The sequence below is a fragment of the Lampetra planeri genome, chromosome 2, assembly GCF_965212315.1.
Source record: "Lampetra planeri chromosome 2, kcLamPlan1.2.h2, whole genome shotgun sequence".
NCBI classification, from domain to species: Eukaryota; Metazoa; Chordata; class Hyperoartia; order Petromyzontiformes; family Petromyzontidae; genus Lampetra; species Lampetra planeri.
The window spans coordinates 1,440,786-1,455,940 of NC_136108.1; the positions used below are offsets into that span (position 1 = coordinate 1,440,786).

A 15,155-nucleotide genomic window follows, 5' to 3' on the forward strand; every position below is an offset into this window, starting at 1 on the left:
GTCTCCATGGGAACGCCACAACACTGCTATGAAACTCACATAATTTCCCTCTCCACCGCCGCTGCCGCCACCGCAGCAGCGGCACACGCAGCGATAAATGTTGGCCGTGCTGCACTTCAGCGGGGTTACTTTTTAGATTACAATCCTTGGCGTTGCGCTACATTTGCACCGTCCCGACTGCTCACGAAGGCTTCGTTTTTGTCACCGTAAATTTTGCCTCCAGGTAATTAAACGCCAGGTACATAAACTCAGGTCTCCTTTGCAAAAGCCATCACCCACATCTATATAGAAAGGTAATCGACCAAGGTGATGAATCTCCAAGATTGTCTTTAATTGTTTGGTAAACTGTCGGAAGGCATAATGATGCATCGCTTAAAACTGCTCTGGCAACAATTGGGGATTCTTATGTTTTATTTGTGCCCGTTGCACGGAATGGGTTGGCATGACCCCTGCAGACACTTAGCGATACTCTAAACTAAAACTATTTGAATATAAACCATTTTATTTGGCCAGGTAAGGCCCACTGAGCTATGTAGCTCTGATTCAGAAGTGACCTGGTCACAAATGATAGCCCAACGAAGTGGCTTTTCAAGTGGAAATTTATAGCAGCCAAATACTATAAACGCGTGTTGATAATTATAAATGTGGAGGGACCCGCAGAAAAATCCACGCGACCACGGGGAGAGGACGCAAACTCCTAATATACAGCAGCAGGCATCAGGGTCGGGAATGCATTAATCCGCTGTTGGAGATTGGGGGGGGCAGAATCGTTACACCTGGAGGGGGCCATATAGATGGAACACACTGCAGCAGCAGGGTTCTCGTTGGCAAATCGCATTAAATACGAATGGGAAATTCCTCCGCATCACATTGACAACGCCCCAGCTGGAGCGCTCGCTCGGCGTGCAGCACACGGCATGCCACCTGCCCCAGCCTCGCAAACCCCCCCCCCCCCCCGGTGCCACCGAGCGGACGGCGACCAGCCCCGCCCATCGCGGTTACCTGCTGAGCGCCGTCTGCCGGCCCCGCCTGCCGCGGCACGCCGGGGTCCCTGGGAGCGTGCGCTGAGGGGTGGCCTACCCCGCCGCCGGTGGGGGTCACCGGGGTCACCGGGGTCACGGCGTTCGGCGACGTGCCGGGGGGGCCCTGCGCACGGGGAGGGGTCGGGGGGTGTCGGGGAGACGGAAACGGGGAGGGGATGAAGATGGAGAAGGCACGGTGGGGGGGGGGGGGGGGGGGGCATGGCGTTAGCGCTTGGGGGGCGACTGGCAGCGTTGGGCCATCCCAGAAGCGGTTAGTAACTGTGACAAAATCATTTTGTGTTGTGTTAATAAATTAGGATCACACGCGGGGGGGGGTGGGGGGCAAGCAGTGGGGGCATCGTCCCTGCTAGCGCACGGGGTACACGGCACAGTCGCTGTCGTTATGTCCGCCCCAATCGCAGCCAGACGCGGGTCACCTGGCTGCTCTCTGGCTGCTGTAAATCAGAAGCCCATGGACTTGCAGAGAAAACGAAGTTCCATTCTCCACGCAACCAAACACGGGTGCCGCACGCTACTGACACCGCACGGTCTCCTCCCTAAAAACGAACCACTGTCCCCATCCCGACTCGCGACAGGGTGAAAATGTTACGAAATAACTTCGTTCAATTCGTCGGTGTGGGATTGCATGGGGTGGTGGCAGCTGCCCCACTGTCTCCTTCGGACAGAGGGGTAGGAGCCACCATGCTTCACAGACCGCATCCCCCATCCCGCCTCCCCCGGCTACTCAACTCGGCTGTTACCGGCCCCACGAGCCGCAGCTTCACATCCGTTCCGGCGCTTCTAAATCACACCGCGCTGCCCTTGTGGTCACTGCCGGTGAAAAGCGCGCAACTTCCAGATGCGGGCATGAGAAAACGAGCAGCGCGCCGCGTGCCCAGGCCCCCCACCCCCTCCCATGCGACCCCGCGTGCATGCGTGTGAGCACAGGAACGAGCGAACGAGCGACATCGCAGAAACCCCCCCCCCCCCCCCCGTTCGCGTGCGTCGCAGCGAGCGCCAAGCGGACGTGCCGTGTACCCCGAGTCTAACTTCACCCACGGGAGGTGCACACGGGGGGACCGGGACGCATGCAGGCTGTGAGAGCGAGCGCGCGCGCGCACGCGCATGCTGGTGCGGGGATATGCAGGCGAGCGGCTGTGCGTGAAGGGAGACAGAGTTATCAGAGCGGACATTGCGAAACCCTCGGCACGAGCGGGTCAATTATTTTTCTGCCGGCGTCATCGGCCCCACGACCTCGCGCAGCGAAAACCTCAAAGGGGCGGCCTCAAATGTTCCGCCCCGAGTCTGGCTCGGCATCGGGCAGCGTGACGGGGCAGGGTTGCTCGCGAGCCTTGGTCGCTTGCTCATCTGACGCGGCAATTCAGCGGCAATGCGTCGGTGAAGGGTTCGCAATGCCCGGGGTTACAGAGCGGTTATCAAAACGCGCGGAGACCAACCGAGCCCCAAAGCACAAAATCATCCCCACACGGAAAAAAAGAGAAGAGAAGAGGGGAGCGGTGCCCAGACCCACAGCGACCAGCGGCGCCAGCCGCACGTCTAAACACGCACGCGCCTGTGCAATTATGCATGTCGCGAGGTTCGATAATTGTAAAAAAAAAATTAAACAAATGCAAGGAAATAAATAAAGGTACTGAGCATGTCACAGCAGATTCCAAACGATGCACATCGAGTCTACGAGCAGGCTGCATGTACATCAGTGCACTGGCGCGTACACGAGCGTACATGCCAGCGATTAAAACTGCGATTTCCATCCTCCTGCACCGGTGGGGATGGAAAGACGCGGGCAGTTCGGGTTAAATGCACAGAGTAAATAATAATAATGCTAGCAGAAGGAGTGATAGTTTAGTAATATCAAGGCAAGCTGGGTGCGAGCGGTGTCGCAGGTGAGGTCACAGTTGGCCGCGTCAGCATCTCGCCGGGCGGACCGCCTCGAACCGCTCCGACAGCGCAGAGGCCCAGTCACTCCCCCGAGAGATCGAAGCGGAGAGCACCCAGAGAACTCATCACAGAAGCGGGTCCAGGGAGGGAAGAAGGAATGTTTGTGCGGGCTGATTTGAGAAAAACACAAGGGAACCTGTAGCAACTGATCGGCAGACAGGGATGGCTTTGGTAGCAGGGGTGGTTTGGATTTTACAGATGGTTTTTTTACGCTGGTTTTCAATTTCTCTTCTCGCGGCCGCTCCTCCGTGATCTGCTGTGGTGACGCCGCAGCCGCCACCGCCGCCGCTTTATCATCGACGGGCGGTGGCGTCTTGGGCACGGAGATCTCCTTAATCGTGGTCTCCAGCTCTCGGATCGTCTCTTCCAAGCTGTCCAGGCTGCGGTAGGTGTTTTGCCGGATCTCCTCCGTGCGCTCAATGCTCATACCTTCTTCTTCTTCACCCTTGCCGCCGCCGCCACCACCCCCGTCGCCACCGTCGCCACCGCCGCCGCCATCATCATCATCACCCGCAACCCCGACCTGAGGGCCCCGCGGTGGAACCGCCGCCGCCGCCGACGCCGCTTTGGCTACCACCTGCGAACCCCTCTGCTCGGAACCCACCAGAGCCGCCCGAGAGGAGCCGCCCTCGGGCCCCGGCGCCTCCCTGCCCTGGGCGGCGTGCTCGCGATCCGGCCGCTCGTCCCCGTCCGGCACCAGCTCCAGGGTCTTCTTCCCCGAGCGCGTTCCCGAGCGCAGCGCCGAGGTGAGCGCCGCCAGCTGCTTGCGGGGGAAGCGGATGCGGAACTTGGAGGAGGATGTCGTCTTGCCGTCCTTGTCGCCGGCGCCGTGCTTACCCTTGGTCGGCGCCGTGGCGCCCGCCCCCCACCCCCCCCGCGCCCCCCCCTCGCCGCGCCGCCTCCGCGTCGTCCCAGGGCGCGGCGCCGCCCGCCTGCTCCTGCGCCGACTCGGGCATCTGGCTGATCTCCACGTCCGAGAACTCCGCCTCCCGCTCGGCAGTGGAGTTGCGCTGGCCGGGCGAGGAGTCGCCCTGGTTCTGCCAGTCCTGCTCCATTCGGTCCAGGTCCGACTCCTCGAAGATGGTGGACAGGCGCTTGTAGGCGGCGCGGATGTCCATGGGCTCGTCGAATATGACGATGATGGGCTGCTTCTTGCTATGGTACGTCGTCTGGGAGGTCTCGGAGGTCTGGGCCTCGCCGTGCGCGTAGCCTGGGGCCGCCGCGCCGCCGCCCCCCCCTCCCGTCGCCGCGTCCGCTCCGTCGCGCCCCCCCCTGCCGTGGCCCGCGCCGGCGCCCGGCCCCGCCTTGTTGGTCACCATGAGCGAGGTGACCTCGTCGCCAGCACCGCTCACGATCTGGGCGGCCTGCTCGTGCGACATGGCCTGCACGTGGCTCTCGCGGATGAGGAACGCCAGCTTCTCCTTGACGACGCCGTCCGCTCCCTCCTCCTCTCCGCCGCCGCCGCCGCCGCCGGGGGGCACCGTCTCCGAGGTGATCTCCTCGATGTAGCGGATCGTTATGGTCTTCGGCGCTTGCGCCCCGCGGTCCAGCACGCCGCTCTGCTGGTACACCGTCACCGTGCTCTGCTGGCCGTCGCGGGCCGACGACTGCGTGAACGTCTCCCTGGTGGCCCCGGCGGGAAGGCCTGCGCCGACCGGGCCTTGCGGGAAGCCCGGTTCCGAAGCCGCCACGACGGCGCTGGCGCCCTCCCGTGCCGTGCCGTTCCCGGCGGACGTCCCCCCTCCGCTGGCCGGCGGGACCGCCGACGCGTCCTCGGCCGTGGCGCGAGGCTCCGCCGGCGGCCTTCCCGCCGGCTCGTCCATCTGCGTTTGGATTTGTGGGGAGAAGGTGACGCTTCGTTTGGCGGCGGCCAGGCCTTCCGAGGGATGCGCCCTGCGCTTGCGGCCCTCCTCGGGCTGTTCTGAGCCACTCGGCAGACGGGCGGGCCGCTCGTGCGGGCCCGTCCCTGTGACCTCCGCAGAGCCGGGCAGCTCGGGCGAGCGCTCGTAATACACGATGGTGCACGCATCATCCTGGCTCTCGCCGGGCGCTTGCGGGAAAGTGAATTTGCAAGAGTGAACCTGCGACAGGAGAGAGAGAGAAGAAGAGAAGGAGTTGAAGTTAAAAGGAAACTAAAATGAATGCACATTAATAAAAAGGTTAACGCTTAAATCATGTATTAGAAAAAAAGACGTTAGGAGTTACGCATTTCATTTTACGTTACTAATAAGCCAAGAGAGTAATAATAGTTTTTTCCCCCCCATGAAATTGAAACGTTACTGATGTTTGTTATAATTGCAATTATTCATGCCCTTGTCGAAAGAAAGAAAGAAAAAAGAGAAAACCCCCACCAGTGCGGTTTTGTTAAGGGCGAATTGAATGGGTGCGTTAACTCGAATTAATGCTCTGAATAACGGCACTTTATAACCGACTGCTCGAGAGAAAGGCACCGTCGGGCGGGCGGGCGGGCCGCAGCAGTAACCTGCACCAGCGGAGGCTCCCAGATCCATCATTGTGATGAGCAATATCATCCCGCCAATACGTTCCGTGACGGCACATTCACCACGGCTACATTACCGTTAAAAATTAATAACTCTCGTGCATTTACTCCGTCGGGTGCGCGCGTGTGCGATGTCATCGCCTGCGAGAGGGAGCGAGCGCGCGTCCCTCTGTGTGTGTGCGTGTGTGAACGAACGGGGCAGCAGAGCGCGGTGCGTGCGTGCAAACAAGCGGCAGGCAAGGGAAGCCACCCGTGGGTCCACATTACCAGCAAATTACTCCGGTGGTAAGACACACGGCATCGTCGCTCCCCGTTGCAAAAACTTAGCAGGGCCTTCCTACAAAAAGTGACCAGAGACCCAGTGAGGCTTTCCTGACAAAGTAGATGAAATGCACGAAATATATTGTGCGTGTGTGCGCGCATGCAGGGAGGTTAGCGGAGCGGTGGGGCAGCGGTTAGCGCACTGCACTACGAACCCCGTGACCCGAGTCCAATTCCTGTTCACGGCCAACACCGATGATGGCTATCTGAATTGGTCCTGGCCCTCCCCTAGATCGATTCAGAATTAAATAACTACCTAGCGTGATGTGTAAACATCACCACTGGGGGAGACAAAAAGGCTGCCGTGCGTGGTGCTGGGCACCCACTCCCTCGTGTGACGTGCCAGCCTTCATTGGCGCCGCTCGCTAACAACACTTGCCCCAACAGTCTGTTCAAGGCTACACGGGGGATCTGTGTCTTTGCAGGGAGGTTGAGAAGTGCTCACGCGCTGCACAGCCACACCTGCGGTGAAGTTGACGTCAAAGTGCCTGTGAAGCCAAGGTCTCTGATGAATAGCCGAGACTAAACTGACAAGCGGCGAACGCCTACGCGCGATCGAGCGCTTTGGAGTCGAGCGTTGGCGGGTCACGCCGACGAGCGGAGCTCGCATTATTCACCTCGAGTGCATTGGCTTTCTCTGGGTTTTACAAAGGGAATTGGCAGGGGAGCAAGAGCGTGAGTGGACAGGGCGTGCGGGTGTTCACATGCTTGTGCGTTTGTGTACACGTGTCCGTGCATGTGTCTGCGTACATGCGTGCGTACGTGCGTGTGCATGCACACGTTTGTTTATGCGCGTCTGAGCATGCGTATGTGTGTGCGCATGCGTGCATGTATGTACGTGCGCATCCGTGCGTATCCATGCATGCGTACGCCCACGAGTGTCCGTGCGTGCATGCGGACGTCCGTGTGCTCGTACGTCCGTGCGTGCATCCATGCGTGCCTGTGTACGTGCACGCGTGTCCGTGCGTGTGTACGTGCACGCGTGTCCGTGCACGCGTGTCCGTGCGTGCGTGTGTACGTGCGTGCGCCCACCATCATCTCTTCCCCCGTGGGAGAAATGACTCTGAGATCCTCGCTGCACGGCAGCCCTGGGCCGCTGCCGATCCCCCGGCAAGCGTCGGCGCCCTGAAGTCGCATAAACCCCGGCAGAGACGTCAACACCACAGTGCAGCTCCCCCCCCCCCCCAGACACCCCCCCCCCACAAAAACCAGCGGGGGCATCGCTACGCAAAACGCCGTGGACAAAACTGACGGGGGGACTTGCTTGTGCGTGGCTGCGTGTGGCTGCGTGTGCGTGGCTGCGTGTGGCTGCGTGTGTGTGGCTGTGTGTGTGTCTGTGTGTGTGTGTGGCTGCGTGTGTGTGGCTGTGTGTGTGTGTGTGGCTGCGTGTGTGTGGCTGCGTGTGTGTGGCTGTGTGTGTGTGTGGCTGTGTGTGGCTGTGTGTGTGTGTGGCTGTGTGTGTGTGGCTGCGTGTGTGTGGCTGCGTGTGTGTGGCTGTGTGTGTGTGGCTGTGTGTGTGTGGCTGCGTGGCTGTGTGTGCGTGGCTACTTGCCGTTGTTGTTGTGTCGGCGGGAAGTGATAAAAAAAAGAGAAGCAAAACGAGGAATGGAATGATAGAATGCGCGTTCAAACAAGTTGGCCTCCTGGGTAGGGAGATGGTTTTGCTCATCGAGGCAAGAACAGAAACAAATTAATTATTGAAAAAAACGAAGGGGTGCCTTGACTTAATAAATTATGGGGGGGGGGGGGGGGAAGGCAAAACTATATAGTTAGAATTCATAGCTAGAGATATGGTAACTAGTTATAAGTAACTAAATAGCAAATATGTGTATAGAAAGAGAGAGACAGCATGGAGCAGAGAAACGCAAAGATAAATAAAAAGTTAAGCCTCTCATCATGAATCGGCGCCCTGACATTTCAATGCCCGTGGGTCGCAGTGAGTGTCACACCGGCTGTGCGTGTGTGTGCGTGTATGTGCGTGTGTGTGCGTGTGTGTGCGTGCGTGTATGTGCGTGCGTGTGTGCGTGTTGCGTGCGTCCTTGGTGAGGACAGATGGGTGACCGAGCATATGCAGCGAGCGGACAAGACAACTGGCGATCTGGCGATGGTGGTGGCGGACGGTTTCATGCAGGCAGGGAGTCGCGGGGGTGGTGTGGTGGTGGGAGGGGGGCAGCTTTTGCTGGCTGCAACGACGACGGGGGAGGCGGCTGCTGCTGCTGCTGCTGGCACAGGCGGGGGGTGGAGCATGCGATGGTGCGGCGGCGGCGACACCGCCGTGGGACCCTCTGCGTCTCCTCGCGACGACGGCATCTCTGGGGGGTGCTGTGATCGCGTCGCGGGTCTCTGGCGGAGCCCTCTCGGCGTGCGGCCGACGGCGCTCCCGGGTGACTCTGCCCCCCCCCCCACGCTGCCGCCACCACCGAGAGGGCGATCGATCACCGATCGGCGTCTCGTCGATGGGCCGCGTCTCGCTGCAAGCGCTCAATGGAGTCGAAGCCGGCCCATGGTCGCGAAGATTAAACAAAAGCCACTGGGAGGGGTTGATCTGGAAGGCCTCTCTAATTCGATCGACTCAATGATTTTGTTTTCTTTGGTATGATTAAATAAAACGGTTTCTTCACAGGTATATACTTAGACAAGTATCAATGATATAGAGGCAAGGATGCTGAAATTTGGTATAAATATTGTCTCGTCAATGCCTATTATGGCATAATCCGAAAACATAAATTTCGGCCCCAAAAATTACAGGCCAGAAGTTGATTAATTAGTTTCACTCGTAGGGTTAGGGTCGGCCTAAAGAATGCTGGTTTAATATTTACGCTAAACGATTACATCATCAGTGAACCAAGTAATGTGCCTCCCAGAGAGTGCGCTGCTGCAGAAAGACACTACACTCCCATACACACGCACGCACGTGTATGACCAAATCATTTTAGTAGCTAAGCAGGCTTTGGCCTGGCTTGTTCTTGGAGGGGTGACTACAGGAGCTTGCGAGGTGTTGTGGGCCGAGCATCTTCAAGATGCCCACGAGATGGCAGCGTTGAATGTTCACCCCGAGGATGTGGAATTTCTCCGCGTTCTCCCAAATTGAAGCCAAACATCCCAATGTAGCAGGCACCTCATGAAAAACGTTCTTGAGGCTCAGTGAGACTTTGTAAAGTGAATATTTAGTGTAACTATTATTACGCTATTATAATTATATTCTGTACACACACGTGCCCTAAGAGAGCTGGTTGAAGTGTCGCCCCTTGAGTCACCAGAAGCGGCATTGTGGGAATTTGCATCGTGGCGGAATGGAGATTTCCATGCGGATGCAGCGATGGCAGCGGCAATGTACGGACGGCGTGACGCTGCACGAATAGCATGGCGTCGCACGCACGCACGACCGACACGACAAACGTCAAAAACCCGACGATGAAGGCGAGGGGGGGGGGCAGCGGATGGAGCGATGGGGCATGGGACAGAGGTGAGGGTTTTGTCCATCTGCGAAACGGAGCCAACTTGCCTCCTCGTCTATAAAGAGGTGGGCTGCGGCACGGTCCCAGGGCTCAGTGAGCGTACAGTAAAAGTAAGGGACGTAGTAGGATTGCTGGAGGTAGGACTGTGCACGCGCACGGGCAAACACGCGCATACAGACGCGCACAGATACACACGCCACGCATACAGACGCGCACGGGCAAACACGCATACAGACGCGCACGGGCAAACACGCGCATCCGCAGAGAAAGACAGCACAGCGTAAAGGAGAGCAAAGATGGCTTTGCATAGGTACAGGAATTTTGCACAACATCGGCATAGATCAGATATAGGCAGGGATACGGTGACAGTCCCCTTGCTTGAGTGTATCTCTGTGTGTGTGTGTACACACGTGTGCGTGTTATTGCACTTGTGTGGATCGGTCCTGGGCCTCCCACAAGGTTGACTCAGCCTTAAAATGAGTACCTGTAAGAGTGTGTCAATTTCAGCAATGGGAAGACAAAGGCGGGCGGGCGGGAGTGGTCCTGGCCATACCACCCACCATGTGGACCGTGCCAGCCCGAGTAGGAGCTCGCTAATAGAACCTTGCCCCGACAGTCTGTTCAAGGCTTCATGGGGGATCTTTGTATGTGTACGTGCGCGCGATTTTCCGACGCGTCGCATTCTCCCGTGGAATATGAATGCGGGGCATTGTAGGAGATCGCGGCGGGTCGAAACGCCAGAGCAGCGGCAAAAGCAGGGGTGCGCACAATCGACGCACTAAGTGCCGGTAGGGAGGGAGGCGGGCAGCAATCGCGGGGAGCGAGCGGGGCCCTGCAAGAGCGGGAGGGAAGATGACGCAGCTGGGTACTCAATAACAGGAGCCGAGGTGGTTCACGCGGACACTCAGCCATTAACAGTTTCGCCAACAAATGCCATACGCATAATAGAGGAATGAAGCGTATTAAGGTTATGCCGAAGCGATGGTAACTGCAGTAATTGAAAACGAATTTGGAAGTGTTTTTTTTTTGTAAGCAAACATATTATTCTTTGTTTCTTTCAGTAAAGTCACGTAGATATAAAAATAAAATAAAGTGAATAAAAATAATAAAAATAATGAAAAACAAAAACCACTAATGTCGACTGTAGCCTGGTTCTTAATCGGAGTGAGTGTACTCGCAATCCATAATGTCGACTGTAGCCTGGTTCTTAATCGGAGTGAGTGTACTTGCAATCTGTAATGTAGACTGTAGCCTGATTATTAAGTTTAGTGAGGGTACTGGCAGTCTATAATGTAGACTGTAGCCTGGTTCTTAACCTGAGTGAGCGTACTGGCAGTCTATAATGTAGACATATTATTGGTTCTTTCAGTAATACAAAATAAAAACCACAATGTTTCGATCGCAACACAAGCGGTCGTCGTCAGAAAAAAAACCCGCTTGTGCTGCGATCGAAACGTCATGGTTTTTGTTTTTTTATTTTTATTACTGAAAGAACCAATAATCATCTTCACTTGTTATGTTTTGTTATTTTCTTTCCACCTATCTACGTGACTTTACCGAAAGACCCAAAAAATATGAAAACCAATCATAAGTCTGCCAGTACGCCCACCGAGGTTAAGAACCAGGCTACAGTCTACATTATAGACTACCAGTACACTCACCAAACTTAATAACCAGGCTACAGTCTACATTACAGATTGCCAGTACGCTCACTCTGCTTAAGAACCAGGCTACAGTCTATATTAGTGGGTTTTTTTATAATTTTAAATTTAAATTTTTTATTAACTTTATTTTGTATTATCATTTTTCTATCTAAGTGACATTACCGAAAGAACAAAATAATATTAATTAATGCAGTCATGAAAGTTTTAAGCAAAAAAAAAGCTTAAAGGCATGCGCCACCACCTCCCAGCTAATTTATCGCTCGGAGTTCATTTCCTCGCGGAAGTTTCGGACAAGATCCTCCCATCCCTGAGCGTTGGCCCTCTCATCGTCGCGCAAAACCAAACAAGGAGCCATTATAAGAATAGGTTTTCCCATTTTTTCTGGCAACAAAACAGCTGTGTTAAGATGTTAAAACACCAAACTGAAACCTTTTGCAAGGAATCATGTCTGCATTAACCACAGATAGTTGTGGTGAAAATACAAAAAAAAGCATGCTCTGACAGTATGTGCATTGTCTTTGAAACTGATTGGTCCACACCATCAGTTTCAAAGACAATGCATATCCCAGCCTACCACCTTCCGATGTTAGTTGTTATTTTCGGCTCTCTGATTTTTTTACATTAACCCATTAAATGTCTCACTAACACAGCGACCTCGCTCACCATCCTCGAGGCTGCTGCTTCACCATCTCCCATTAACATGCTATTCTCTCCCATTAACATGCTATTCTCTCACATTAACATGCTAATCTCTCACATTAACATGCTAATCTCTCACATTAACATGCTAATCTCCCCATTAACATGCTATTCTCTCACATTAATATGCTATTCTCTCACATTAACATGCTAGTCTTCCGCATTAACATGCTAATCTCTCACATTAACATGCTAATCTCTCACATTAACATGCTATTCTCTCACATTCACATGCTATTCTCTCACATTAACATGCTAATCTCTCACATTAATATGCTAATCTCCCCCATTAACATGCTATTCTCTCACATTAACATGCTATTCTCTCACATTAACATGTTATTCTCTCACATTAACATGCTATTCTCTCACATTAACATGCTAATCTCTCACATTAACATAGCCACCTTGGCGCACTCGCCGTGAAGGAGTCTCGGCGATCTTACATTGACATGCTAATTTATGCCTGGCAGCCCTGTGATTGGTGGAAAGCCCACCACTGCCGCGGTCGCTGCCCACCACTTGCATTGGCATTGGCTGCTGACATTTGGGCTATGCCCATTTCAAACCTTTATAAGCAGTCGTCTTTCGAAGCTAACCCCACTTTCCCTGATGGCGACCGCTTGTATTGCGATCGAAACGTCGTGATATTTTTTTTCTATCTACGTGACTTTACCGAAAGACCCAAAGAATATGAATTCCTGCAGTCACGAAAGCTTAAAGTCAGGATTTAAGTTAAAATGTAATGCATATACTGTCATAAACTGATTGGTCCACACCATCAGTTTCGAAGACAATGCATATACTGTCAGAGCATGTTTTGTGTTTGCATTTCCACCACAAGTGCACGTGGTTCATGCAGACATGCTTCCTTGCAAAAGGTTTCCGTTTGGTGTTTAAACATCTTAACACCTGTTTTGTTGCCAGAAAAAAGGGGGAAACCTATTCTCATATTGTGACACTGGCAAAGGAGGTCCCCTGACGAGGAGCTATTATTAACACAATTAGTAATTTTAAATGAGCTGGTGTGATGATGACCTTACGTCACATTACTCCTCTTCGCGCACTGTGGAGCATAAGTCCGCAAAAATCCCACGCCATGCCGGACGGTGTCTAGCAGCTGGTGATGATGACCTGCTCTGTCGAAATGTGCACGAGCCTCAGAACTCAAGTCCACATTCCAGTTGCGCTCCAGGCACCACGTTTCCATATTCGCTAGTCAACTCAAGTTGGCTGCCGTCCCAGGAAACATGCAACGACGTTGGCACGTGGTTGGAGCGTTGGCCCAACGATCCGTGTTTAATGGGGATTCTGGGCTGGAGGCCGAATTGTCTGGGCAAAATTGACACCCTCGGCAGAGTGTCCTGGATTCCCTCCATCAGGAACCGGCTTGGGCAGGCATGCGCCGCCAAACATGCCAAGAAAACAAACCGTTGGAGGTGGCGCAATCACTCAATTTTACGTTTGATTTGACATTCAGCGAATTCGTATTTCGTTTTTTTTTATTCTCCTTGCAATGCAGCCTTGACCTTATAAGCAGGAGCATTTCTGGGGAGGTTTCTTGCTTGAAAGTGTTTCTGGTAAAGACGTGCCCAATTCCTGTGATAACTGGGGTCACTAGGAAAATCACGGAAACACCACTTTCTCTAACAAAATTTAATTGTCCTTCAAATTGGTTTCATCAACTGGAGGTGATTAACTGGGACTCTGGGAGGAATCAAACGCAAGTGCGCTCAAGTGTCTCCTTGAGTTGCCTGTCCGTGGAAAGTGAAGGATTGGAGTGGCTGTGCGTAATCACACGGGGAGTAGACGCCTCGTAGTCCATAGATTCCTTAATTTTTTTTCACTAGGTGAAAACGCAAGTGACTAGGATAGTCTAATTTGCAAGAGTGAGTGAATGAGTGAGTAGGTGTGTGAGATGGTGAGTGAGATGCTGGATGAGATGGTAAATGACTGAGTGAGATGATGAGTGACTTTGTGAATTTAAATTTTCTTTAACCAGGTGAGAATTCACGAGCCCGGGGATGAGTAATTTGCAAGAGTCACTTGGGGGTCAGCAAAATGGCAAATGCAATGATGTAAAAGCATTTTCCATTCCTTGAGTGTAAATCATGGCCGAGTGAAGTGGCTGTCAATCTTCCGAGTGGTTTGTTCTGTGCCGTGTCCGCAACAGAGAGGCGTGTGAAATGCACACACGACTAGCTCTGCTGCCACTTGACACTTCACCCACTCATCCAATCAGCCACAATTGTATTTGACCCACTTGAAGATGGCTGTACGCTTGTTGCTAGAGCTTTCATAATAAAACATTAATTACTTAGATAGTGATGATGATGATAATTTGCATGAATATTCAGTTGTCTGCCAGTGTTAAGGGCCCACATCTAAAATCCAATCATTATCCTCTTTACCCAGGAATGCCTAACCGAGTCTCAAGACTGCTTTCAAGAGGGTCCTGCCAAGTTTTCTGCAGCCATGGGGGGTGGGGGGGGGCGACAAACCGAGCCATCTGCAGGGAATCTTTCAGCATTGGGATGTTTGGCCGAGACCAATCACAATTCCCTGTGTTAAACCAATATCCCAGGTCTCCGTTGTACAAGAGCTACTGAATCTCAACAGGCGCTTGCCCCATTAAACGAAGGGCAATGCTTAGCCGGCTCATGCCCGTTATCTCGTAGACTCTGGGGAGCGTGCAAAAGGGCTGCACTTTCTTAGAAAAAAACGAAAGAAAAAAAAAACAGCTTGGAGTGGATTTTTTAAGGAAGGATGATTACATACTCTATAAATATTTAAGTGGATGCCCGTGATATGAGAAAACTGGAGGAGGAGGAGGCGTGGAGAGTGCAGAGTGGAGATTGTGCCCCCCAGGGGTGGAGGTGTGGGGGGGCGAGGGGGGGTGGGTTAGTGGGTTGTGACGCGTGGACAGCGGGCGCCCGCACGAGAGACGGGCGCAAGCGTAATGAGTTTGCACCGCAATAACCTGACACTGCCATTAACGGCACCCGCTCGGCCTGGCTTCATTAAATTGACTTGGCGCTTTGTGACCGTGCAATAATGAGTGGAGGTGGGGGAGGGGGCAGGGGGCCTCCCCCCCGCCACCCCCGCACACTCCACCTCCTCCCCCTGAGCGGACGGTGCAAGTGCAAGGCTGCCCCGGGTAAACATCGCCTAATTAGTGCCGTGTCAGGGGCCGCCACGAGGTTGCCACGTACGCCCAATTTAGCGAGGGATGAATCGCGCTGCCGGGACCGAGAGTGCCCAGGTCGGGATCTGCCGCCCGAGACAGACGATTTCATTCATCGCATTTCGTTATAATTCTTTTTTTTTGGGACGTGCACATTTTCACGACCGATGAGGGCGGTGATGACGATTCATTCCAGTTATTTATCGCTGCATTAAACGATTTGCCACAGTCCCAACGTGTTTTATTCAAGCGACGCATCAACGTTTTTTCATTTACCTTGGTCTCTATGCATGCCATCTGTGTTCATATGTCACAGCACTGCTGGGATGTAATGAAGAATCAAGAGGA

The 15,155-nt window shown here is 53.9% G+C and overlaps 1 protein-coding gene across 1 annotated transcript in view; it reads right to left on the reverse strand.

Moving 5' to 3' along the window:
- Positions 1-15,155, reverse strand: part of LOC144733257 (uncharacterized) — a 48,353-nt gene that overhangs the window by 26,177 nt on the left and 7,021 nt on the right. Inside the window, exons 5-9 of the mRNA XM_078615046.1 lie at positions 6,835-6,927; positions 3,851-5,062; positions 3,505-3,819; positions 3,193-3,426; positions 1,003-1,146 (exon numbers count right to left, since the gene is read on the reverse strand). Of these exons, the coding sequence (XP_078471172.1) occupies positions 1,003-1,146; positions 3,193-3,426; positions 3,505-3,819; positions 3,851-5,062; positions 6,835-6,927 (1,998 nt within the window). The remainder of the gene's footprint in view (positions 1-1,002; positions 1,147-3,192; positions 3,427-3,504; positions 3,820-3,850; positions 5,063-6,834; positions 6,928-15,155) is intronic.